This window comes from Delphinus delphis, chromosome 9, assembly GCF_949987515.2.
Source record: "Delphinus delphis chromosome 9, mDelDel1.2, whole genome shotgun sequence".
Lineage (NCBI taxonomy): Eukaryota > Metazoa > Chordata > Mammalia > Artiodactyla > Delphinidae > Delphinus > Delphinus delphis.
Genome location: NC_082691.1, coordinates 50,769,673 through 50,797,539, shown reverse-complemented (window position 1 = coordinate 50,797,539; position 27,867 = coordinate 50,769,673). Strand labels below are relative to the sequence as shown.

General features: G+C 39.0%; 1 protein-coding gene across 1 annotated transcript in view; it reads right to left on the bottom strand.

Annotated features, from left to right (window-relative positions):
• Nucleotides 1-18,382: 18,382 nt before the first annotated feature.
• Nucleotides 18,383-27,867, bottom strand: part of CALCR (calcitonin receptor) — a 65,638-nt gene continuing 56,153 nt past the window's right edge. Inside the window, exons 11-13 of the mRNA XM_060019904.1 lie at nucleotides 26,011-26,052; nucleotides 18,497-18,703; nucleotides 18,383-18,424 (exon numbers count right to left, since the gene is read on the bottom strand). Of these exons, the coding sequence (XP_059875887.1) occupies nucleotides 18,383-18,424; nucleotides 18,497-18,703; nucleotides 26,011-26,052 (291 nt within the window). The remainder of the gene's footprint in view (nucleotides 18,425-18,496; nucleotides 18,704-26,010; nucleotides 26,053-27,867) is intronic.

Genomic DNA, 27,867 nt, shown 5'->3' with positions numbered 1-27,867 from the left:
CAGGAAGAACAATTTAAGAACATCTGGATTCTGTGTTCTTAGCTCATCGTCCTAGTTTATTGTGTTGCTTTTATTCTCCTGTAGGTGGTAAAACAGTGATTCAAAGACTAAGATAAAATATAAATGTGACTCTCCTTTTTAGGTCCTTACTAGTAGAGAGGGGTATCTCTTGGAGATATTTAAAGGGCTGGATTATCAGCAACTTTGTAAATGTTTAGGATTCAGTACAACTCAGTTTGGGTTTGGCTGTTTACTTACATCTGTAATTTTTGACATCGCATCCATTTTAGGGCTAACATAATGTGTTGATTTATGAGCACTCAGAAATCCACAACCATTATAAATGAATAAATAAGAATATCAAGCACAAAAAATGTTTCCATTAATAAGGATAAGAATTTTGCTTTCAGCAGATGAAGTATGGCATGGGTTTACTTCCCCCAGCATCTGTTCAGAAGTCTCAGAATTTGAACACTTTGTGCATTCTCTCTTTTGCTCTGTGTTCCTTTTGGGAAAATTCCTTGAACTGTGATCTAGAGAAGGTGAGAGGTGGACTGGTCTTCTCTTCAGACTAGTACATTTCCTTCTATTTAGTTGATTTCTAAAATCTTAACTGGAAATAAGAATAGCTGCCTTCTCCTAGTCGGAATGCCTTTTGCCACCTACTAGTTTTGTGACACTCGGCAAGTTAGCTGACTGAGCCTTACTTTTGTGATCCATAAAGTGGGAATAATATCTTCCTTGATACGGTGTTTAAGGGGATTAGAAGAAATAGTGTATGTAAAGTACTTAGCATAGTGTATGACCAAAGTAAAACCTCATTTATCATTACTGAAGAAAATTCTCCAGATGAAGCCATGTTCCTCTTTCCCTCCCTAAAGCATTCTGGCAGATGCCCATGGAATGCTGAATGCTCAGGGCTAGAAGCTACTCAAGAAGGTGTGGTCGAGGACCAACAGCATTGGCATCACCTGGGTGATCACCTGGTATCACCTTGGTAGAAATGCAGATTTTTAGGTCTCAACCCCAGACCTACTGAATAGGAGTCTGTGTTTCAGTGATCCCCAGGTGATTCGTAAACACAGTAGAGTTTAAACAGCACTGTGACAAGTACACCTGCTTAACAAGTGTTTGCTCCAAAACCATTTGATACCAGTTGCTCTTGCTTTTGTAATTACATAATTTAACTATCACATAAAGCTAAATAAGAGTGTGAAAAGGGAGAGTTGTTGTTTTTAAGAAAACTAAGTTAAATGCTTTAGAACAATAATAGTGAAGTAAGTGTGGGTGAGGCAATCATAAAGATTGGAAAAATGGTAAAGATCTGTAAGATTGTGAGCTCTGAGTTCTTCTCTTGCATGTTTTAGTTTCTAGATTTCACTGTAAAGAAGTTTAATACCACTTAGTCAGTGGCTGGGGCCACCCAGAAAAGAGTGTGTGCTCAGCCCAAAAGATGAGGGGGACCTGGAATTAACAGCTGCCAGCTAACTGCACATCTGGGCAGCCAGTCCTTTCTTACAGGGGAGAATCAAGGGGCACTCACGATGTCTGCCAGCATCTCCATCTGTTTCTTAAAAATGCAGACCTATGAATACTTGCATGGTATAAATAAATAAGCCTACGAGACCAATTTCTTAGCTACTTTATTGAATGAAGACACCTACAAATGTGAAGACTTCGAACATCCCAAGTGCAAAAATTTATACACTTTAATGATGGCATTTGAAACTTGACAAATAATCGTGCTCTATGCACACCAGTCTATAAATATAGTCAACAGTCGTCCCCAGAGCTGTGAAGTGACTCTTGACTGATTTTCAAATTATTGTGAATTTGCTAGCTAATCAAAATTCTGAACACAAATTGGCTCGGTCAGGATGCATGATGCATATCTAAACCACCAAGGAAATACCCGAGCGGCTTTAGGAATTCGTCTTCCATCATCTCTAGTATGTTTTACAGACCACAAATAGCCAATGGAGAAGGGTGTTTCTCTGTAGCATCTATCACAGTCTCAAGCTTTCTTACATAAAGGCAAACTGATGTGGTAAAAAAGAGTGATACTCGAAGTGAGAAGGCCTGTGTTGGAGAATGGCCTCTGTCATTCAGTTCCTGACTTAATGTCATTGGGGATTGGTGGTCACAACGTCTACCTCACAGAAACTTGGGAGGGATTAAGGAAGTGGATTTGTTGACTCCCTACAGTGAGTCAGTAATGTTATTACATTTACTTATCATCTGGTTTAATTCTTGAAATGCTGTGAAGTTAGATATCTACATTTAATAGAAGAGGAATATGACACAGAGTTGCTAAGTGGCAGAGGTCAAATTTGAACCAGATTCTCTCCAATACTAGAAGGTGTGTTCTTTTCTTTATACCAGCCTGCCTCCAAATAAGTTTGTGAAATTCATGTACATATATGTTAGTTAGTATTATAAATTGAATGTCAAAATAACACTCTTTATGTCTCAGTTTTGAGACAAGAACAATATGATAGGTGTCCAGTAACCCTACAGAATATCCGAAAGCACAAGGTTAGCTCACGCTGGAGGTCCCAAGAGATTATAAATTAGTTTTCCAACAAGATAGTTTCTATCACTTACTTTGAGAGTATAAAAGAGTTGTGGTAGAGAGACCTTGGGAGAAAGGATTTATTTGGAGAGTTGTAAATATTCAAGACCCCCAGCTTCCCCCTGCCTGCCCCCACCAATGGCAGAAGGAAGATGGTTGTTTCCTCCCCATGAAAACCAAATTAGAAATGCTGAAAGGAGAACCACTCAGAGAAGAAAACTTGGTATGCTTAAAGAAGCTTAAGGAAAGAAGACTGAAGTCTGACCTTCACCAAAAAACCTATCATTGCGTGACTGCTTGAAGCTGCCCTGCCTGATGGAGGCAAAGAGGTTTCTGTGCTTTCACTTTTTTTTTTTTTTGCAGTATGCAGGCCTCTCACTGTTGTGGCCTCTCCTGTTGTGGAGCACAGGCTCCGGATGCACAGGCCCAGCGGCCATGGCTCACGGGCCCAGCCGCTCCGCGGCATGTGGGATCTTCCCAGACCAGGGCACGAACCCATGTCCCCTGCATCGGCAGGCGGACTCTCAACCATTGCGCCACCAGGGAAGCCCTGTGCTTTCACTTTTAGTGGTGTGTGTTCTCCAGAAACCAATATGGATCTATATGGAAGGGAACCAGCCTGGGGTGAAGAATTGACCCTACCAGAGGGAGTGGATGATGGGAGAATGTCCATAAGCTGAGAGAATGTCAACCAGTAAGAGAATGAATCCTCCAAGCCTTCCTCAACCCCCTGGTCCAGTAAAGGGAACCTCCAATACAGGGTAGGACCTCTGAGGAATCTGCACTAGAAATAACCAGAAAACTGTAGGCCCCACACATCCAGAGGCAATAAAGACAGATCACAGATGTGCCTACCATGAAAACCTCTTTTCACCAAACTCTGCCCTCCCTGGGCTCACAGACATCAGCTAGTGTGATGGTGGGGGAGAGATACTGATCAACACCTCCTGCCATGCCTTTGCTGTAATCTGCTCTGCCAGATTCCAGGACCGAGGGACTGTGATTATTACACTGTCCTGAACATTTTAATTCCTTAAATGTGATTATTCTTGTGAATGAAAAGGTACTTTCCTAAAGCATCATCCAGCAGTGGGGAAGAACCAGTTTACAGAATGAGTTTAAAGGAAATGATAAGGGGTGAAAGTGCTTGTGATTTTTCCCTACAGAGGGCAGTTCATTCACATACAGGCTTTATTATTATCTAAATAATAGTGGACTATATAATATAGATCTCTATATAATAATAGTGGTCTAAATGAAAGTGGACTTGGTGCCGTTCCTCATTCCTATTCAGCATGTTTGGGTGATGTAAAGGCCAGCTGATTGAGATTTCCTGGTGTGAAATTAGAGACCTGGAAAGAATGTTTATGATGACCCAGTGTCTAAGACCTAGCCCAGCGCCTGGCATCTTACAAATATCAAATATTCAATAAACACTTGTTGAATTGAATGTAGTCCAAGATCCTCGTTTTACAGATTCAGAAAGGGATGTTCAGAGAGGTGAAGTGACAAGGTCAGATAACTAGTCAGGGACAGAACCGAGACCTTCTATCAGACAATGGCCCTCTTGTTGCTTCTCCCCTCTGGGGTAAGCTGCTTCAGAAAACTCAGTTATAAGTCCAGGTAGGTAATAAGCCTCCAAAACTTGGACTTAACAAAGTTTTATTTCTTGTATGTGCTACAGGGATGATGTGGGCTAGGTGGGGGCTGTGCTGTGGGGACACCAGGTTGTCAGAGGTTCCACCATATTAAGTTGCTGCCATCTCAACATGCTACTTCTAGAGTTGCTGCAGCAGAGGAAGAGAGCAATGGAGAAGGCACACTGTCATTTAACTCTCTTGAACTGAAAGTGACACATTGTCATTTTCCACTCTTAGGGCATTGGCCAGAATTAGCACATGGTCCCACTTTCCTACAAGAGTACTGGGAAATCTTCCAATGTATCCATAACAGAGAGGAGAAATTAATATGATGACATAGTAATTGTTACCACATCCAGAAGTGGAAACTCACTTTAACTTTTGTTCTCCTATCTAAAGTTTGTTTTCCTGTCAAAACTGAGAAATGATCTCTGTCAATTGCAGGGCCACAACGGAGAATGGTTGCTGAATGGTGAAGTCAAAATATCTCTTTAGAAGGTTTCTGTGTGCTGTGTATAAGTTCATTCCTGCTGAAGAAATTGCTGCAAAAGACATATTGCAGCCACATACTAGAGCAATCTATTAGAGCAGTCTGTAGTGCTGATCTGGCAAAAGGAAGTCCTGTGGTGAGACGTTTTGTTGACAGGTGTTATATCTTATTTGGAATGGAGGTTTTCCAGCCAAAAATAGGCCCAGTATTCTGATAACCAAATTGCCTCCCAGAAGGAAGAATGCATTTATTTTAACAAATGATATAGTCTCACAATGAATGGCTTCATTTCAAAACTTTAAAAATGTGGATCTTATTTATTTTTCTAAGGAAGAAACTTTCTGTAAAACAAACTCCTACTGCTTCAGTTACAATGACTAAACACTATTGTCGTTTGAAAGTGTCATAGAGAGACATGAGACAAGAAATTAGGGGCTGAATGGAAATGTGATATGAATAAAATGGGGATGAGGATTGGGTTTTTCTCTTGCAATCTCTTTGAATCACAAACAGCTCAATATTTTTATTACCAACATCTTTTGGTGCTTATAAATACTTTTGATAAAGTGAAAAATAGAAACTTATCAATAGGAGCACCTAAATATGTAAAGCAAATATTAACACACCTCAAGGGAGAAATAGACAGCAATATAATAGTAGTGTGGGACTTTGATACCTCACTTAACTGATGGATAGACCATCCAGACAGAAAATCAATAAGGAAACATTGGACTTAAATGAGAGATAGATTTAACAGGCATATACAGACCATTCCATCCAAAAGCAACAGGACACATTCTTCTCAGTGCACATGGAACATTCCCCAGGATAGATCATATGTTAGGCCACAAAACAAGTCTTAATAAATTTAAGAAGACTGAAATCATATCAAATATCTGTTCTGAACACAATGGTATGAAAATAGAAATCCATTAGAAAAAGAAAACTAGAAAATTCACAAATATATGGAGGTTAAACAATGTATTACGAACATATTACTGATCAAAGGATCAAAAGAGAAATAAAAATTACTTTGAGACAAATGAAAATGGAAATACAGCATACCAAAACTTATGAGGTGCAGCAAAAGCAGTTCTAAGAGGGAATTTCATAGTGATAAATGCCTGCCTCAAGAAACAAAGATCTCAAGGAGCCTAACTTTACACTTTATGGAGCTAGAAAAATAAGAACAAATGGAGCCCAAAATTAGTAAAAGGAAGGAAATAACAAAGATCAGAGCAGAATTAAATGAGATAGAGACTAAAAAGACAATAGAAAAGATCAATGAAACTAGGAGCTGTTTTGAAAAGATAAAGGAAATTGACAAAACTTTTGGTAGACCCATTAAGTAAAAAAGAGAGAGGATTTAAACAGAATCAGAAATAAAAGTGGAATTATTACAATTGATACTACAGAAATACAAAGGATCATAAGAGACTAGTATGAACAATTATATGCCAACAAATTGGACAACCTGGGAAAAATGGATAAATTGCTAGAAACATACAACGTACCAAGACTGAATCAAGAAACAGAAAATCTGAACAGACTAATTACTAGTAAGAAGACTGAATCACTTTCAAAAACCTTCAAAACAAAGCAAACAAACAAAAAGGAAACAAAGTCCAGGACCAGAAGGCTTCACTGGTGAATTCTACCAAACATTTAAAGAAGAATTAATAACAGTCTTTCTCAAACTCTTCCAAAAATAGAAGAGGAGGAAACACTTCCAAACTATTTTACAAGGCCAGCATTACCCTGATACCAAAATCAGACAAGGATGCTGTAAGAAAAGAAAATTACAGACCAATATCTTTGATGAATATAGATGAAAAAATCCTCAACAAAATATTGACAAACTGAATCTAACAATACATTAAAAGGATTCTACTCCAAAGAATAGTGAAGATGTGGAAATTGATTCTTTTTTTTTTTTCATTCTGTAGTATCCATGTATACTTGAAGGTTCCTGGGGAATAATTAAATAATAATTGGGACTGTCATAATAGCTACAATAGAAAGCTTTATCACTGGGTTCCCTATATCTATTTTGAAGAAGAAGAAATCCTTGCCCATCAGATATCTGTACTTGCATAGTTTGTTAGAGATATTTGAGTTGCATTTCTTTTTTAGAGCAAAAAGAGTTGACAAGTCAAACTCATAGAAACAGTAGAATGGTGATTGCTGGGGACTGGGGGATGAAGGAAATGGGGAGATGTTGGTCAAAGGGTACAAACTTCCACCTATAAGATGAATAAATTCTAGTGTACAGCATGGTGGCTATAGTTAACCAACTATATTATGTACTTGAAAGTTGCTAAGTCTATGTGACTCTGTGCGAATTTCTTTTTATTTACTCTTCTTGGCTTTGTTGGGCTCCTTGTGTCTGGATTGATGTGTTTCAAGTTTATGGAAAATTCTAAGCCATTATCTCTTGAGATATTACTTGCAACCCATTCTCTTTCTCCATTTTGTTTGGTGGAGCTCTGGTTAAATATATATTAGACCTTCTCACATTGCTTAGCTTCTCTTCTACCTGTTTCTTCTGTCTATGTGTGAACTCTGGATATTTTCTTCTCACTTTTCTTTCAGTCCATGAATCCTCTATATCTATGCCTAATCTATCAAACTCATCTACTGTCTCTCAGATATTATTATCTTTTTTATCATAGAAATTATATTTGATTCTTTTTTAAGAGGTAGAGATAAAGGCTTACCTTTATTTTTCTTCCAGTTTTATTGAGATATAATTGACATACAGCACTATAATTTTAAGGAGTACACTTTTAATAATTTTTATTCCTTGCAGATATCTTCAACCTTTTATATACGTTTAAACAATGTCAGCGAAGTTGTTTTATAATCTACGTAGCAAGTTCAACATCTAATGTCTTGGCAAGTCTATTTTTTTCCCAGCTCTTCATGAAGTCTAGTCCCTATGTGCCTAGTCATCTTTGACTATGTGCTGTACAGCATATTTAATTTTTTTTTTTGACTACTGACAAAGTTTGCACTTACACTTTTTAAAAATAGAACACTTGAGATTGCTTTTGCCAGGCACATGTGCATAAGTAAGGAACTCAAATATTTCTGGAGAACTTAAACTAGGTTCAGGAGTTGAAATTCCCTAGTTTATCCTGATGAGTGGAATGGGATATAATTCCATAAGAGTTACTTTAATTCACCCTCATCCTGAATCCTGATGGTGTAGCCTTTTGGGGATGTCAGATCATTGTGGGGAGGGGTTTTTTCCTAATTATTAGTAATCTTTCTTCTTTGTATGTCAGAATTGCGGTGCACGTTGACAAATGCCCTCAGTGTGCAAGTGCCTTCTTATCTTTCTGGGTTATTATTTTCTCTTCGCTTTTGATTTTGTGTTTTGTTTCTTTCTTGTTTTCACTTTTATGTTTTTAACAGATAATTTTAATATTTTATCAAGATTTTTATCTGTTTTCTGAGATAGACTTAATCTGAATTATCTAATCAACTATTAACAGAAGTAAGAATTCCAGCTGTGCATATTTCTTCAAAATGTGCAGCATCTTGCTCAGAGAGCTTCATGGATACCAGGCTGATTTCTTTAGATGCTCTTTTTTCCCTTCCTCATCAGGTCCATTATTGGTTTTACAGGCAGATCAGTGATTTTTTCATACATTCTCAACATACAATTCTGGTCTTCCACTGCTTTAGTAGTTGAGCTTTTTAAAAAATATATATGAGGCATCACATCTTTCTATTGCTCTGGTCTCTCCAACTTTCTGTAACATCCACGTGACAGTACTTCTCTATTTGTGTTAATATTTCGATTCACTTTGTTACTCTTACACTTCACATCCTTGTAGGATATAAGAATTGTTCCTTTCTTCCCAGATAATTTCCCATGAAACATGGGAAACGTGTCCTCTTCTTCTCTTATGGTCTTGCTTTATCTGTCAGCCTGGGGTCCTCTGGAGAAAGTTTTGGAGCTGTATCTGGGCACTATTATCCCTCTCTTCCTCATTTTTCAGTTCAAAGATTTCTTGGTTTTGCCAGTAGGTTTTCTGCCCAATAGAATCCTCTCAGCCTTTAGGATGGGCAGGCAGGCCCTCAGTAGGGACCCAGTGTACTGATGCATTGATAATAAGATTCAGAAAACCAAATTCTATTTTTCATGGATATCCTCAGATTGAACTCTTCTCATTCTACCTTCTTTCTCTGAGAAAGCTACTACCATCATTTGGAAGAAGAAATGAAAATCACCAGTGCTTCCATGACCCTCAGCCTCTTACCTAAAACCTTCTGACAGGGAACATTTTTTATGACATTAGTATTCATTCCTATGGGAGTATGAGTATGTCTGATGCATTTAATGAGCCTTGGCAAGATTTTCTTCAGGGCTTAGACATATGCTTTAAGAAGCCAATTATCTTAGGGCACATTGCGATGTCAGGAAAGAAATCTACTGCAACTATTTCAAGGAAAGGAGGGATTAATTGTAAGAATACAAGGCAGTATTATAGAATCCAATTGGAAAAACAGCCAGGTCACTTGGAAGATAGAAAGTAACCAGGCGGCTACTTTTTCCATCTCTGTCTTACTCTCTCTCATCATGGTCCCCTGTCTCCATTGTCTCAGCATCTCTATTCTCCTGATTTTCTTTCTTATTTATCAGTGCATATATGGCTAAAAATGGGTGCTTAGTTTAGGTGTCTGCCTGCGTTTCTTTATTTTATTTTGTAATTAAAAGTTTTAATTGAAGTATAGTTGCTGTACAATATTATATGTTACAGGTGTACAATATAGTGATTCACAATTTTTAAAGGTTATACTCCATTTATAGTTATTATATAATATTGGTTATATTCCTTGTGTTGTACAATATATCCTTATAGCTTATTTTATACCTAATATTGATAGTTTGTACTTCTTAAACCCCTATAATGACCCTCCCCTTTTCCCTCTTCCCACTGGTAACCACTAGTTTGTTCTCTATATCTGTGAGTCTGCTTCTTTTTTGTTGTATTCACTAGTTTGTTGTATTTTTTTTAGATTCCACATATAAGTGATATGTGACTTATATTCCACATATGTCAGACAGAAAGACTTTGTCTTACTTATTTCACTTAGCATTATGCCCTCCAAGTTTGTTGCTGCAAATGGCCAAATTTCATTCCTTTTTACGGCTGAGTAGTATTCCATTGTATACATATATACCACATCTTTATCCATTCATCTGTTGGTGGACACTTAGGTTGCTTCCATATCTTGACAGTTGTAAATAGTGCTGCTATGAACATTGGGGTGCATGTATCTTTTCATATTCATGTTTTGGGGTTTGTTTTTTTTTTTTGGATATATACCCAGGAGTGGAATTGCTGGGTCATATGGTAGTTCTATTTTTAGTTGTTTGAGAAACCTCCATACTGTTTTCCACAGTGACTGCACCAATTTACATTCCCACCAACAGTGTAGGAGGGTTCCCTTTTCTCCACATCCTTGCCAACATTTGTTGTTTGTGTTCTTTTTGATGACAGCCATTCTCACAGAGTGTGCTGTGGCAAAGACAGTGAGATCATCTGGTCTAAACATAGAAGACAGATTCTCTTAGATGGTAGTGTAGATGTAGTGATTGGTTTATCAGTAGATTAACATATTCACTGTTCTGGAATGTAGAGACACTTACCCACTTTTTAAATGCATGAAGTGTCTTCCTTGATTCAATTATTTTAACACATATACTAAGGGCAGAGATAGGCAGGTTATTTCTTGTTATTAATTGACTTGTAGATTTGTGTGTTTTTAGGTTGTTGTCATTGCTGATTAAATGCTTCAGTTTCACCCTCCCTGACCACATGGCTATCACACAAATCAGATCAAGAGTTACCTTTTCTATGTGTGTTTTTCTAGTCACTAAGTTCTAAACTTTGTCTTTGCTTCCATTCTGAACTTTCAGAATTATTTTCTTCTTTCTAGTCTTCCAGTGAACTGGAAGAGGGTTGCCTTCTCCCAAATAGGGGTACCTGCTTGCTCCTAAAATATATATTATCTGTGAGACTTTTGAATCAGACAAACCTAACACCCACTTTTCAGGTTCCCCTCTCACGAGATGAGGTGTGGATCCTGATGGTTCTCCCTGGAAACAGTCTTATTCCCGTGTCTAAGAGTGTCATTGTTCTAGTAACTACTTCTCTGCTAACTAAAGAGTCTGTGGATATCTTCATATGCTTTTTAACTTTTTGGATGACTTCTTCTATAACCTGCCTTTGCATACCCCATGTCAATATTTTTCTTATTGATTTACTGGAGTTCTTTCTATGTTCTAGACATTAACTCACTATTAGTTGTATCTTTCATTCTAACAGTTGTCTGTTTAACAAGGGACACTATTCCTTATTGATCAGGTGTCTTTATTTTGATGTAAACAAGTTTTTTTTTTTGGTTTTTTGGTTTATGTTATTTGTTTAAGAAATGTTTTCTGCCCTCAAGCTATTTGTTTGTACATTGTTTTTGTAAATGCATGTATTCATCTTTCACAATTAGTTCTTGATCTCCCTGGAATCTACCTTTTTATGTAGGATTAGTAAGAGATCCAGTTTTATTTTCCTCCATGTTGTGAGCCAGTTTTTCCAACATTGTCAAGGTAATTTCTCACACAACATTTTTCTTCGTGTGTGTGCGTGTGTGTGTCTGTGTGTGCTTGCTTTTACTCCATTGCTCACCTTCTGTTTCTTCTAGAATAAATATATCTAAAGTTTAAGTATCCTTCAAGGAACAGCTTTAGGTATGTCCCATAAAATTAGAGATGTAATGCTTTCCTTATCTAATTAGCATTAATAGTTAAAAACTAACATGACACTAATATAAGACAGTCAACATTCTATAATCTTTATTTATTTATTTTGGCCACACCATATGGCTTGTGGAATCTCAGTTCCCCAACCAGGGACTGAACCCGGGCCATGAAAGTGAAAGCCCGGAATCCTAACCACTAGGCCAGCAGGGAACTCTCTATAATCTTTAATATCCTTTTGAAAGTCAAGATTTTACAGAAATATTTATTGTTTCCAACATCAGATTGTTTAACTTACAATTTTGTTATTAATTTTTAATTTTATTGCATTATGGTCAGAGATCCTCTGAGTGATGTTAATCCTTTGGAATTAATAGAGGTTTCCTTTGTAGTCTTAAATATGGCTGTTTTTGTAAGCATTCTGTGTGTACTCAAAAAAGAATGCATGTTTCCTGTTTGCTGAGCGTATAGTTTGATATCTTTAATAGTTTGAGTTTGGTGATTGTATTTTCCAGATATTTTATAACACTTCTAATATTTTATTTGCATGATCTATTAGATTCTGAAACAAGGAATTTAAAATATTCAGCTACAATTGATAAGTCATCTATTTCTTCCTGAAGTTGTCTTAGTGTTTGGTGTATTTTGCAGCTGTATTTTAAGGTGCATATGAGTTTATAATGGTTATAATCTTCTTGTTCAATTATCCCTTTTTCTAATACATAATTTTCTTTCTGTTCTTTATGCTTTTTTTGCCTTATTAAATTCTATTTCATCATATATATATATTTATCATTTAATATTTATATTTTAGTTCCTTTCATATTAGGCTCTTTAACCTTCTGTGATTTTTTTTTTTTTTTTTTTTTGAGCCGCACTGTGCAGCATGTGGTATCTTAGTTCCCTGATCAGGGATGGAACCTGTGACCCCTGCAGTGGAAGCGTGCAGTCCTAACCACTGTGGAATGCCAGGGGATTCCGTTAGTCAGATATTGAGAGGATCTCACATTTCTTTTGGTTCATGTTTCCCTAGCATAACTTTCCCATCCATGTTTAATATTTAATTTTCTTTTTGTCTTAGGTGTGTCTCTTGTTGCCTGTACATTGTGGGGCTTTAGTTTTTCACTCCAATATGGGACTATCTGTTTTTAATTGGTGACCAAGGCCACTCTATTATAATTAATCTTGTATTAAGATATTTCACACATTTTATGGCCCATACTCATGTTTACTCACCCATATTGCTTTCTTGGCTATCAGATCTCTGTTTCTTCCCCTAAAAGAGAAAGCTTTAGGCTGCTCTCTTGTCATGTTGATCTTGCCCCAGTCTTGTCAATATTAATAAGATTTTAGTTTGGGGTATTTATTTGGCAATCTTTGAGTTTTTCTTATTTGAGGTCTTTTAATCTTTCTTTAATCCTGGAGGATTTAAACAGTATTTTTTCAAATATTCCCCCTCTCTATTTTCATTTTTTGGTCTCCTTTTGGGACTCCTTTTGTCCAGGTGTTGGATAGAGACACTTTCATAGCCACTTTGTAGAATTATGAGCCTACAGATTCATCTTACTGGCTTTGATTTCCCCTTTGGACCATTCTAAATAATGCCCATTCTTTTTTTTGAGAATTACTAACTAGGTTTTACAAGTCATGCAGCAACATGTCAGGGGAAATCTTTGCTTGACTAATAGAGTAATGGTGGCTATAGCCTGTTTTGATTTACAAAAAGCTGTTGAAGATTCCAACTGAGCCTATTGGGAAAAAAAAAAATACTGGCTTATGTGGCTCTGGATGAAGAGAAGGAACTGACAGCTGTCTTACTCTGGGTATAGAATGTCCACCATTGAGGACAGGTCTTATTTAGCATTTTGCAGTAGAAAATTATTCCTGGTTTTCAGACTTAGTTTTTTAAAAATGAGTCACCTCTATCCCTTTCAGTGGGACCAGCCTCCCAGCCCTGCACACCCTTTCACTAGGTACCTGAGTGAAAGCTCAGCTGCAGGGTGAAGTCTCTTATCTCTGCTTCCAGTTAGATGACCCCTATCTGGCCAGTCTCCTCAGCTCTGACTCATTTGCTTGAGCCAGAAACAGTAATCAAGAATGAACTTGACACATTTGACCTGGGCTCTGATGCTTACTTTGACCCTCCTTATTCCCAAGCCCCTTTGATACCAGCTTCTATGGCTTGGAGTACTATCCTCCTGACTCTGTAGTTCACCTAGGCCTCATTGCACCTACTATTCCAGGTACAAGTGCTCTTGGGGCCCCTCTGGTGCACTGCGGCCAGGATCTAAACCAATCTGGTTAGCCCTGTTTGCATCTCCACCAGGGAAGGGCATCCTACAAAATGTGGCAACACTCTTAGTAGGAAACAAAAAGTACTGAACAAGAGCTTTTGCCAGTCCTGCAAGGTGGCAATTTAAAAAGCCAGAGGCATTGGGCACTCTTGATTCAAACCCTAGCTCAGCCACTTACTAGCTGTGTGACTGTGGTGGGCATGTTATTCGACTTGGCTTCCACTTAGTTTTCTCATCCCTAAAATGGGGGTAAAATCAGGTTTGGTTGTTATAAGAAGAGGTAAGCTAATGTCCATAGGTTTATATTGACTATGGTGTTTCAATGATTGGTGTTCTTGTTTTCTTCTCAAATCATCTCCATTTGTGGGATGTTCTTCATAAGTTCTCTGTAACTTCATATGAAGCCTCACAATATTCCCCTTGTGACGACAGCATACAGAAGCTATAATGCTGCGTGCAGTGGAGAAGTGCTATATCCAGAGAAATGCTTGCTGCCCTGAGAATTAACCACCTATCCTGCTGGGTGAAGATTTCGAGGGCTTGCAGCTGGATGTCTGTTTCAGCCTGAGAGACCAGTGTCCTAGTTTTGATTAGCCAGTCTGGCAGGGTTGGATGGAAACAGATGTCCTGACCTATTCTAAATGTTTTTTTTTTTCATTAGAGACATCTCCGTTGGTTTTTATTGAATATGTACTTAGCACTTCACCAGTAACACTCTGAGATTTTATTTGGAGATGATTTCTCCAAATTAAAATGAGATATTAAGTCTCTCAAGTAAAGGAGACTGCAGTGACATGCAGTGGCATTGCTGGTCAATCGGTGAAGAGTGAGACGGTTTTGAGTGTCAGTGGAAGGGTTTCTAGGTAGAATGCATTGGATGTCTGTGAATGGAAAATGGACATAGATCAGTGACCTAAGAGACTGGCTGGTCAATGCTGAAGATAATGGAAAATCTCTGAAATCTTTCAGAGGTGTTTGCTAATCCAAATGAAGGAAGATACGATATTAGAATCTCTTCCTGACCTAAGTTAGCTTAGTTTCAATGGCCATGTTTTCCCTCCTTCAGTGCTTATTTTTCACAGATATTAAACATGTTAATTCTATGTCCAGAAGAACAAAAACGATCAGAAATACTGTTTTAAATTTTCAAATGTGGTTTTTTTCTTAGTCTTCACACACACGTATTATTATCCTTTTTCTTTATGCTTCCAGCTAATTCCCCAACCTCCCTCCCCACCTCATACAAATTATCTATGGATTGGTTCAGTAAAATTAATTTTCCTAAGCTTAAGTTAGGAGCGAGGCACCTGTTTCCACTCTCAAAATAACAAATGACCATTTCTTTCTGAGCTTTCTAAATATGCTTTTCTAAATATGTCTTCTGATCCATCCTCTTCATGAATAACCTTATTTTAAACTCTAAGTGTTAACTCCAACCATAAGATGTTGAACTGTAACCTTAGCCAATGAAAGAATTACTACTTTAGACCTTATCATCAAGAAAATGAGTCCTTGCTAAGCCTTTATGCAGAGATCTTGTTCTGAGAATACTTCTTATAACTTAGCTGTCCCACCCAGCACTAATGTGGAGAAAAGGTCACACGCAGCTACCACCTCCAACCCCATGTGTGTGTGCTTCCGCCCCAAAGATATCAGTGGTTATGGTTTAAGGGTATGGGTTCACTTGGCAGGTTTGACACAAAGAACTCTGTCATGATGACTTGTTGTATAGCCGAATGAAAGGTGTATGAAACATCTGTTGCATCGATGACAATGAATGCAGGAATGAATGAGAAGGGTTGGAGATCCATGATGACAGCATTTCTATCATTTCTTTTCCAACATCTTTCCCTCCTCCAGGAACCATGATATCCACGTGTATCCAAAGGCCAGTTTTGGATCAAAGCAGGTGGGCAGCTGACCCTCTGAGTTCCAGTTACCCTGTGGAAGAATCAGATTTTACGGTATGACGGGAAATTATTTTTGTTCTTCAGTATCACGAGGGTAAGGATATTTGTTTCTCCCAGTGGAACACAAAGGGAAAAATGTAGCCCTGATGTATCCTTTCTGAAAAAGTTCCCCAGATCTCCTGAGGCCAACAGTTCTGGTTGCTGTCACGTAGTATGAAGACCCTACAAATTGCTCCTGTCCCCCTGTATTAATTCATCATAGTTCTCATTTATTCCTCATTTCCAGACCTGAAAATCTTTCCAGTAGTGGCCTTTATGCATTCTAATGATATTTAATTAGTTGCCTTTAATCCAGCCAAAACTATCTTAAAAATCAATGATTGTAACGATTCTAATGATCTGATATGATGTTGAACAGTTCATGTCTGGTCCCACAATAGTGAAAAAAAAACCCCAAACAAACAAAAACCCCAAGAATGATAAAAGAATGTGATATTTTCTTGCCCTAGCTTTCTTTGCTGTGCTGCCCAAACTTATACAATACAGATTGCCACTTGTGTGGTTTTGCTTTAGCAAGGGTATGAGAACTGTGCTTTGGAGGGTCTAGTCAAATTGAAGACTGAAGATGGTTGCACTGACAAAGATAATAACCCTGATGTTTCGCATATGGTTTTCTAACCTATATTTTTGGATTATCTTGCCTTCTCCTGTAATACAAGCAGGATGTGATGTCAGCATCCCACGGCTGAAATGAAACAGAATATGGAATGAGTTTAAGAGATGAGATGAATGAATGAAAAGATGAAGAATATGTTTCTTTAGAAAAATATGCACATATACAACTTTTTGCTTATCACATACTCTGTATTAATTCATACATGGATGTAGCATAAGCATTTCACGTAATTTTGGCACTGTGCACATTTCTATAGTAAGCTGTTTGATTTTCTTCAGCCACTACTATATTAGCACAATAGCATCTAGAATATTTCAGCAAGATATTATCACATTTGTTCTAGAGCTGCCAGAAATACTCTGTTTTCCATGTTTGTAAACAAAAATAGGAACGCTATTACATAAACACTGTGATTGGAAAAATACCCTCTTTTCAAATCCTCCCTTACATTCAAAAGTAAAGGAGACTTAAGCTACTTTAGTATCCAAAATACATTTTCTGTGAAAGAATATAATTTTCTTTGGGTGCATTAAATATGCAACCAGAACAAATCAACTTTTTGTCTTTCCAAAACTATATCATTTCTGAAAGGCAGTGGCATAAGATGATGTACATGAGAGGAGATTTGGAAGGCTTCAATGTATCCCTTCATTTAGCATACACATTAACTAACAACTGGTTACTGTTGCAAATTCAAATTAATTTCAGGTGCTAGTAATGATACTGGTTTACTCAGGGATTTTTGAAGATTTTATATTGCAGGAAGTAAAGAGAGGTATGGGAGTATAATATTGGATTTTAATGAGAAAGTCTATTTTTATTTTAAATGAGTTGTTATATAGTTAAACTTGTAGCAGTAATTTTTTTCCCCCTCCTGTTTCACTAATAGCAGCAAACAAGAGGTCAACTACAAACTGATATCTAATTAGTCCTACTGAATCTTCCTGGAAAAGGCTGAGATCTTGTTAAGTTTAGAAGCTGGGTGTAAAGCAGTTAATGGACTTGTATGGAGTCTTTTAATTACCAGTGTTAAACAAATTTATCTTTTACTGCTAGATAGCACCCAAGGGCAAGAGGTAATCTGCTTTATAAACCTTGGAATGATTTGCTTTATAAATCCTGGAGTTTAGGAAAGGGGAAAACTCTCTTTAAAGAGAGTATTCTCTTCCACTAGGAATTATATTTTTGGCAGTTTTGTGAAAAATTTAGTGATGGATTCTTTGTGACCTCCCAATTTATAAATGTTAGCAACATGAAGGCCAATTCCTCACAGCAGTTAGGGCCTGCGCAACAGATAGGATTATCCAAAACCAAGATGAGCGTCAGTATTAGTAAACCAATTAACAAATTGACCCATCTAAGGTTTAGAGCAAACTGACTCTAAATTTCTTTTTCATTAAAGCATTACATTTTCCTGCCAAATGCAAATCTTTTCCCCCACACGCACTTGGTCATCTCATCTCTATATTGGAAAGCCACATGGTCTTGTGGAGGTCACATTGTAATTTGTGCAGTTTACATTGTGTGGATGGTAAAACATCTGAGTAACATCAGAATTGATAGAAATTAAAAAAAAATTAAAAATGAGATCCATAGCCAAATACAGAAGTGTCCTAATTAAAGGTTTAGAGTTAAAAAGAAAAACATTGACAGTGATTTTAATTTTTCAAAGGTATAAATGGCTCAAGATTAACTAGGAGCACCCTGTATCTGAACTAGGTCAATTTAACTGTGTTTTACTCGGACACTTTGCTTGCATTACTGTGACGTTTTTATCTCAGTCCTGGATGAAAGATGGAATTCACAGGAGTTCACAAGTGTTACAGAGGGAGACTCCATTCTGAGACTGTCTCCCGGAAGCAACAGTACCAAGTAAAACTTTCTTCAGGTTCACTATGGACAAATGCACTTAATAATTCTCACAAATGAGATGTTTGCTCCTGGGAGGATGGAAATCACTGTAAAAGCATGGTTGGTCTTTCTCCCAGGAAATGAGGGCTCAGTGATCACGATGCTGTATTTGCGTCAGATTCAAGCGGATGACTCTTGCTCGATGATTTCCATGGCGATGACCTCAGCCCCCTCCGTAACGATGACCTCATCACCCTCCATAGCGATGACCTCAGCCCCCTCCATAGCGGTGACCTCAGCCCCCTCCTCGCCTAGGTTGTTGGTGGGCTCGTTCCTTGGCTCCTGATGGCAGATGTAGACAGGCATCTGAGGAGCCTCAGCCAGGGCGGCGGCGGCAGCAGCAGTGGCGGCGGCAGCGTTGGCGGCACGGTTGGCGCGGCGGCGGCCACTCCAGCGCTGGGCTTGGTATTGGTTCCATTGACGCTTCAGAGCAGCTTGGACCTGGAAGAGAAGAGAGAACCTTGTGTTCATACAATGGTCGGAAATGATCTGAGCCAAGTTCATGAGCACAGGTCTTGGAGCTTCTCAGAGGTTAGGGGAGGTTGAATTGTAATTCTCATCTAAAGGGCCGTGTGGTAAATGCTCTGCCTGTGGAATATACCACCTTGGAAGAAGAATTTGCGAACTGGAGAACTGAGTTACTTGCCTCAACTACCACTGCCAAGGTTATTTGCTGTTTTGAGCAAAGGTTTCTTCATTAGCTTTTACAGTCAATGAATGAAAATTTGACTTGGTTTCACATTCAATATGGCATCCACGCCATATTAGGGAGACAGAATTTGAAACCTTTTTATCTGCTACAACCTCTGATAAGCAGAAGCTTTTATCTAAATCTATACATTATTGGTCATGAAAAAAATATATGGAAACCATTGCACAGTTCTGGATTTTATGATAATGGCCTCATACTGTTGATTTTCCTTTATCCAACGTGGCTTGAGATGGGGTGTGCCCGCTAAAGCTGGTTAGTGGTTAACTAACCATGTCTTATTCATTTTTGTATTACCAGATGTCGTGGTGTTTGGCATAGAGCAGTTATTCAAGAAATGTTTGTTGAATGGTTGTCAACATCCACTCTAGAATGATTTTCTCCCTCTTTAAGCCAAGAAAATGATCATCCATGACCGTATTGTAATTAGTGCCTTAGCGTCTGGTGGTATTAGGGTGGGATGCTAAAACTGGCTAGAGTGAATTTGAGGAAGAGACTTGAATTCCTCCCTGAGGTGAACTGTAAACCACTAGGTCATCTACAGTTGTGATTAGGTCTTCTCTCTCACGCCGTGGTGTATGCTTTGGGGAATTACTCTTGAGCTCCCATGGGTTGCAATTTTGGAAATTATCAGAAGCAACCACTTGTAATATTGTACCAGCAACAAGCTGCGTGGGAGGGAATGGTTGTCACTGGGTAACATCACATCACCTTTCCTTTCCTTTTCCACTGATAAGGCCATTTCACTGGGTCTCATTTGATGCCATGAAAAAGTATTGAACTTTGGGTCAAGAAACTGATTCTGCCCACATTAGCCATGAAATCTTGGGTAGGATAGTTAACCCCTCTGAGACTCCTTTCTTCAGTACAACTCTTCTACCTCACCTAGCTGTTTGAAGGATTAAATTGTTGCACTATGAATCAAAGTGGCTTCTAAGAGGTAAGTACCATACAAGGAGGCTATTATTCCTATTATTATACTCTTATTATGGCAGGATGGTGGCCTCAGGTCTTTAGACTAAAGGAAACTCTTACATCATATGTGTGGAGATATATATATATATATATACACACACACACATATATATATATATATACACACACACACATATATATATATATATATATATTTTTGGAGGGTGGTAGTGTTAAGAAAATAAAAAAGAGCTCTTAATTACATAGTTTCTGATCTCATGTTCAGTTCTCTCTCATATATTCCAAGCTAGGTCTCCACAAAGAGTACTCTACAGCCTGGTAAAATATCTGATGCTAATGCAAATGAAAGTTTTCTTCACATTGTGATTTGCACTGGCAAAAGGGTGTTGTTGGATCTTTTGGGAAAAGGAAAGAAAATACTCTTGGTGGGAAGATCACCCTAGGAATATATTTTCAAATACAAAGGTGTTTACTAAAGGTATTAATGAATAAATAGTTCAGACTCTCCCCTTCCATCACTCACTTTGTCCTTCACTTCACTCCCCAAGAAGACAACTATGTTTCCCTATCAGTTTCTGGGCTTTTGCTTTGCAATCTGTGTAGTAGGGAGAGCTACACAGGTGAAGAGAGACTAGACTGATTATATCAGAAAGGACTGATATGAAACCACAGCTGAATGTATCTGGGAAAGAGCATCCCTACTGAGTTATACTTTCAGATAAAAAACGTGAGTAAATTTTACTTTTTGCCATGCAATGAAATTTCTCTTTTAGTACCTCTTCATGAATCTAGTAAATATTTAAATTGCTTTCCAATTCTCTTTTGAACTTTGGATTTCTTTACAATGTATTTTCCTGTTGAGACTAACAAAGAGATAGATAGTGATGCTTTATTTGGGTTGTACCGTCTATTAAACAGGTCCTTAAATGCCAGGTTTATAATCCAGGAACTATCAAGTGCCCTGTTGAGGAATTAGGAAATATACTGGCTCAGCATAATTTTGGAGAAGCAATGTCCCCAGACAAAGGGAACTGATAGTTTCTGTGGATTCAGCATCTCTTAAATACCAACATTGTCTTTATAGCTAAAATGCAACACAGATATTTAGAGGTATCCGAGGCAGACAGTGCCCAGCAGGAAAAAAAAGGAAGTCTTTGTTTTGCCTCATCTGTCCTTTTAAAACAATCTCCATTGGATTATCCATGCATACTACTGAAGTACCCAGCATGAGGCCAAAAAGTTTGAAGTCTATTTCAGTTTTTTAAAATTGTTACAGAAATGTTCATAGCCTCCTATAATTGTATTCCAAAGTTATAACCTATCCTTTTGTGTGGAGATGGCAGTCTGCTTCCATTTGTAAACCACACATGTAAGAATAGGCCCTTAGCAGCATGTGAAAGACACTTCAGTTTAATACAGTTTAATAAGGGCAATTATCTCCTGCAATACCACAGGTTGAGCCTAACGCTGCTTTGATCACAAGAATGTGGGCATTGAATCTGAAAAATACAGGGGAGACTCTGGTTGCTCCTGAAAAGCATCAGAAATGGAAGGAGTTGCCCATGGGGTAAGTCTAATATACAAAGTTTTGAATTACATAAATTCATTGCTCGTTATAAAAGCAATTAACACAGATCACTTCACATTTCCTCGATTATGTCAATTTATTGCCAACTTTAAAAAATAGAGCCTTGGTCTGATGGCTTGAAGACATAATTATTACACCTGGCTCTACTATTAACTAACTGTATAAGGTTGGTAACATTTGGGGCCTCCATTTCTATATTTGTAAAAAAGAAACTCAGGTTGGAACGTTCGTGGTTGAATTTGGATGTTTTTATCTTTGGCCTTTGTTTTCCCGTTAAGTTCATTATAAGCACTTGCAGTTATGTGCTGCTGAATGGAAAGTGGGATTTATCCCAGGAGCTCTGATTTTTTTTTCCTTTGTCTAGGACAAAGAAAGCCTTGTTTAGCTTTGAGTCCCAAAGCTTTCTTGAGTCTCTAGAAAGACAATATTTTTGAAAACTAAGTTTTATTGAGAGAAAAAATGTCTAAATAGAAAAACTTATTTTTGCATATGAAGTGGTCTGAAAATAGAACTTTACTAAAAGCAATAGTGTACAGCCACTATGGAGAACAGTATGGAGGTTCCTTAAAAAACTAAAAATAGAACTACCATACGACCCAGCAATCCCACTACTGGGCATTTACCCAGAGAAAACCATAATTCAAAAAGAGTCATGTACCACAATGTTCATTGCAGCTCTATTTACAATAGCCAGGAGATGGAAACAACCTAAGTGTCCATCATCGGATGAATGGATAAAGAAGATGTGGCACATATATACAATGGAATATTACTCAGCCATAAAAAGAAACGAAATTGAGTTATTTGTAGTGAGGTGGATAGACCTAGAGTCTGACATACAGAGTGAAGTCAGAAAAAGACAAATACCGTATGCTAATGCATGTATATGGAATCTAAAAAAAAAAAACGGTTCTGGACAGGAATAAAGACGCAGACCTACTAGAGAATGGACTTGGGGACACGGGGAGGGGGAAGGGTAAGTTGGGACGAAGTGAGAGAGTGGCATGGACGTACGTACAGTACCAAATGTAAAATCGATAGCTAGTGGGAAGCAGCCACATAGCACAGGGAGATCAGCTCAGTGCTTTGTGACCACCTAGAGGGGTGGGATAGGGAGGGTGGGAGGGAGACGCAAGAGGGAGGAGATATGGGGATATATATATATGTGTAGCTGATTCACTTTGTTTTAAAGCAGAAACTAACACACCATTGTAAAGCCATTATACTCCAATAAAGATGTTAAAGAAATAAAAGCAATACTATAGCAAACATGCAGGATATGACATAGGGAGAGTCCCTTATAGACAGGAAGGGGAAGTGGTAAGTACAGAGCCCTTCCAGTCCCCCCCCCCCACCAGAGGAAGAGGAGAGAGAGTTATAAAGAAACACAAATGACTTTGCATTTCCACTTCATGGAGGGAATACTTGAAAAAATGGAGAGAAGAAAGGAAGGAATAACAGAAACATTCCTGTACAGCAGGTCTTTCTCTTTGCTTGAGAGCACAGTCCTGAAAATTGATAGCCTTGTAAAGAAGTCCCACTCTTGGCCTGGTACCAGGTCCAACATGGTGCTTGAGCAGTGGAGTGGCAGTGACTATGGCACATACTAAAGACAGGTTCACAGGCCCTTCACAAAGGTGAAGAAAGGGGCCTGAGTTTCCAGGCTCCTCAGGTGGCCTGGAAGGGAGGACTGGTGTCTCAGGATAGGGCTGGGGCCTGCAGAGTGAAAGGATCTCTAGGGTCCTCAGAAGTGAGGGGAGCCACCATGAACTTCAACAGGGGGTACCAGCATAATACTTGGAAACCAGCTGCCCATTTGTTCAAAGGCTTTTGAACTAAATATTTTCTAGAAAGAGACTGTTGTAAACTATTAGAGGCTGGTGGAATGAGCTCTTCAAAGCAAGCTAAGTTACAGCAAATAAACAAAATTTTAGGTTTCACACATTTCAATTTGTGACTATTAAATTGAGATCCTTCTAGACCTTGCTGCTTTGATCCACAAACTATTTTATCCACAGTACATGGGCAAGAAAAATGGAAAACCTGCACTGTGCTGTTAGTACTCCCAATTTTTAAGCTACTGCTTAGAAAAACTGGGCCTCTCCATAGGTGTAATCATCTTTTTGTGGTCTCTTAGATACTTAATTAACAATTTACTGAAATGATTGGGTGGTCAATGTCCACACTCTTGGAAAAGTTGTGGGAAATGTCTGTTACATAAGCGTGCTCTCATGCTCATCTCCTGATTCCTCGTACTGTAATCCTCAAAATTCCTTTCCTGCTTTTAACCTACCCATTGACTATCTGATCCATTTCCATAGTAGGAGTCACTGATAACATATGGATAATAAACAAAAATTAAAACCTGTATCTTCTTTGTAGAACTGACATATTAGCTCCCTAGATCTCTGCTAAAATGTAACATTCAGCCAGGCAAAGCCTGATCACAACCATGTGGCTGGAAATCACCTTCTGCATGTGTAAGCGCCCTGCCCATGTTCAGTGTTGTAAGACAGTAAGCTCACAGGAGGCCCAGATGCCTGCAATCCATGGGGCTGAGCTGATATGACATTTGGCAGAGTACTCAGTGTTATTAGAAATGTCACACTGGTACATTCCCCCAGTAACATGATACTAACTAAAATGGGGATGGTTTCTTCCAAAAGCAGAGGTAACATACTTGAATTAGAGACTTTCAATTGTTAGGAGCATCTCTGGCCTTGCTTTCTACGCCTGCCACTTCAAAGACGGCATCATGGATAAGACACAATCAGTATTGAAGTATTTTTACAAATGCATGCAAGCCTTTCGTGTTTTCAAGGTATGCCCGTCCTGAACCTGATTTTTATATTAGCCCTGTATCGATATTATTTTAGATGAAAACATTTATTTTGTATGCCACCTGAGCCAACTCAAAAGGCAGAGATATTCATTCACAGAAATTGATATAAAGATGGGGTGACCTAAGCCCTATCTATTTATTAGTTTTTACTGTTCTTAAAAGACACTTTAGGGCCTCCCTGGTGGCGCAGTGGTTGAGAGTCCGCCTGCTGATGCAGGGGACACGGGTTCGTGCCCCAGTCTGGGAAGATCCCACATGCCGCGGGGCGGCTGGGCCCGTGAGCCATGGCCACTGAGCCTGCGCGTCCAGAGCCTGTGCTCCGCAACGGGAGAGGCCACAGCAGTGAGAGGCCCGCGTACCGCAAAAAAAAAAAAAAAAAAAAATCAATCAACAGCAACAGCTGTTGATCTTCCTCGGAAGATCCCTGGCAGCACATCACACACGCAGGCCTTAAAATGACCACACAGGATTGGAACCTTTTTTTTTTTTTTTTTTTTTTTTTTTTTTTTTGCGGTACGCGGGTCTCTCACCGTTGTGGCCTCTCCCTCTGCGGAGCACAGGCTCCGGATGCGCAGGCTCAGCGGCCACGGCACACGGGCCTAGTTGCTCCGCAGCATGTGGGATCTTCCCAGACCGGGGCACGAACCCGTGTCCCCTGCATTGGCAGGCGAACTCTCAACCACTGCGCCACCAGGGAAGCCCCATTGATCTTTTAACAAAATGTGATTTGCCTTGGTATAAAATTATTCTTTATAGGAATTAATTTAAAATTATCACATACTTTTACATTAAAAGTTATGAGATGTATAACTCAAGAAAGCGTACTAACAAAACTTCAGGAAGGAGTCATAGACATAATGCCGTGCAGTGGAAGATTTAGTCCATTTAATTGGAAATCAGGAAATCTGGGTTCTAGTCCTGGTTATAAACTATGATTGTGACATTGGGCAAGTCACGTGATCTTTCCGGAGTTAGATTTCTCACCTGAAAAATGAGGGAGCTTTCAAATCATGTTCTTTGAAGCCCTGGAAGTTCTTTGGTACAAATTTAAGCAGCTCCACTTTTGTTTTACAAATTGGGCTCCCAGGCAAGATATCATTGGAAGAAAGGGAACTCTGGCTAAAAAAACCCTTAAAACACTGGCCATGTGGATCTTTAGATTTTACTGATCTAAATATTCAGATAACAAATTACTTATTCCCTTTTGAGTCTTAACTCCAGGGTGATTTTCAAAGTGTTGAATAAGTGGTATGACACTGGCATCAAGCAACTGGAAAAGAGGGCAGTGAACCAGGACAAACTGGCTGGATATTGGTTCTGCCCTAGTGAGGAGGTGGGTCTTCCAAAGGGAATGGGGATGTGACTTCGATTCTACGGGAATCCAGAATAGCTTTCACTGTTGCTGCTCAGGGTGCCGACCAGCTTAAGGTACCATCCAAGGAAATGAGAATTTAGCTACCTGTCTGGATAATATCTTCAGTTGTACCACACAAAAGCACAGGTAAGATTCAACTTGCAGTAGTGGAAAAAAATATGATCCAGCTAGTCATGAAACCCTGTAAGGTCACCTGTAGAAGTGAGAGCAAATGAAAAGTGCACAGAGGCCCTTTGGAGACTGTAAAGTGCTGGCTTTATATACACGAGTGACGGTATTACATGTAACACACGCTTACCTCGTGGTTGCAGAAGCAGTAAATGACGGCAACAAAGAGTCCCTAAAAAGAGGAGGAAAAAGAGAGTTGAAATTATTTTTGTGTGCATTGTGTTGTCAGTAATCCATATAAACAGACGACCTGGAGAGGAACATTTCACTACGGCAATAGCAAGTCAGGGCTCGATGAAAGTTACTACCACTCATGTTCAGTGCTTCACTACAAGAATATTCCATTAGAAATGCCTTTTTCTCGTTAGGATTCTATTGCTTGGCTAAAAAGACTACTCTCGTCAATCTGGTTAACATATTACGGCCTTTAACGTGGAGATTTATAGCAGAATATGCTGGTTACAGGGGATTTGAAAAGAATCTTTGTACCTAAAACACTTAAAAACTGAGATCTTGTAGCGTTTAGTAGAGAAAACTTTTGCAAGCACAAGTGTCACAGTCAGTGCATGGCTGTGGGCGACTCTGCCCTGTGTCCTCATGGTGAACTAGTGCAGTACTGTTCCCACAGCTAAGTCCATCTCTCCAATAAGGACGTGGACTAAGTAACTTCTGAGGTTCGGGTCACTACTCAGAAGATTCCTTGTGTCCAGGCTTTAACTGCCTATAGAAATGGCCAAAATAATAGATCAGATTATTAAAATAATTCCTAAACTTAATTTTAAGCCCTATTAATCTTGACCTCTTTCTTCACATTAAGCCTCAGCAGTAGAAAATAAAACTAATTGGACATGAATAATTGAGACAGCAGAACTCTGGCCTAAGAGCCTGTAGCAGACCCACTTCTGCCTTAGGAAACGCCATGTCCCACCCTTGCTTTCAAAGTACCTCACACTGTGCCTTCAACGAGGCTTTGAAGCAAAGTGAACGGAAACAAGGTAGCCACTCTCCACCCCTGTGTGGCAGACATGGGACCACCTGGGACGACCCCCAAGAGGCTGCTCCATTCTCTCCCACATGAGAAGAGACCTGGATACATTTCCCTATGTAGTCACTAAACTGTCAAAGATGGATTCCTGACATCCCTCTGACCGACGGAGGGTGACAGAGCAGGAGACGTGGATGCTCTGTGCAAATTCATTACAGCTCCTGGAAAAACAATTCAATGTGTATTTATGAAAAGAGGGTCTGAAAGTTACTGTATGGGAGACAGAGTATATGCGTGGGTGGGACCAGCTGAGGGTCCTGGGAGTAATGGGAAAGCAGAAGCAATAAAGTGCTCACAAAACCTGGTTTCCTTCACAGTTTGGGCTGTTGGCTTGGAGGCTGTAAGTTACGAGATTTTAGGTCAGCTTTAGAGTTATATCTCCTGACTTTGCCACTAACCAGAAAAGCCCATTTCCTTATTCTTAATAGGCATGAGAATACTTACCTCACACATGAAGTGCTACATATTAGTGAATGGTAGCTATAATTATGATGATTTCTGATTGGACAACGTGAGAGTGTCAGCCATACCCGTTCTCTGTGGTCTGCCTGACATTGTAGGGATGGCTAAAATATAGGTATTCCAAGGTTCTGACCTCTCTAATGAGAGCCAAGGCAATGAAGTGAAGTGACTGGAAACTGGCTTCCAGTTTAAGAGGGATATAGATGCCAGCTCGGGGTCCAGTGTTGGCATTTCACACTGATAGAAACATCTGCTTCTCTGCCCTGTGTTTTCATGGCATTAGCGACTATACTGATAATAATCCAGGTTGGAAAGCCAATTGGCATTGGTTACATTGGTCTTCAACAGTCCCCTCAATAAAGCAAAACCAAATGTGGCCCTCGGATGCTGGGGAGGGGAAGGAAAGGTCAAAAGCACTGTGGGAGGGACTTCCCTGGTGGCGCAGTGGTTAAGAATCCGCCTGCCAATGCAGGGGGACAC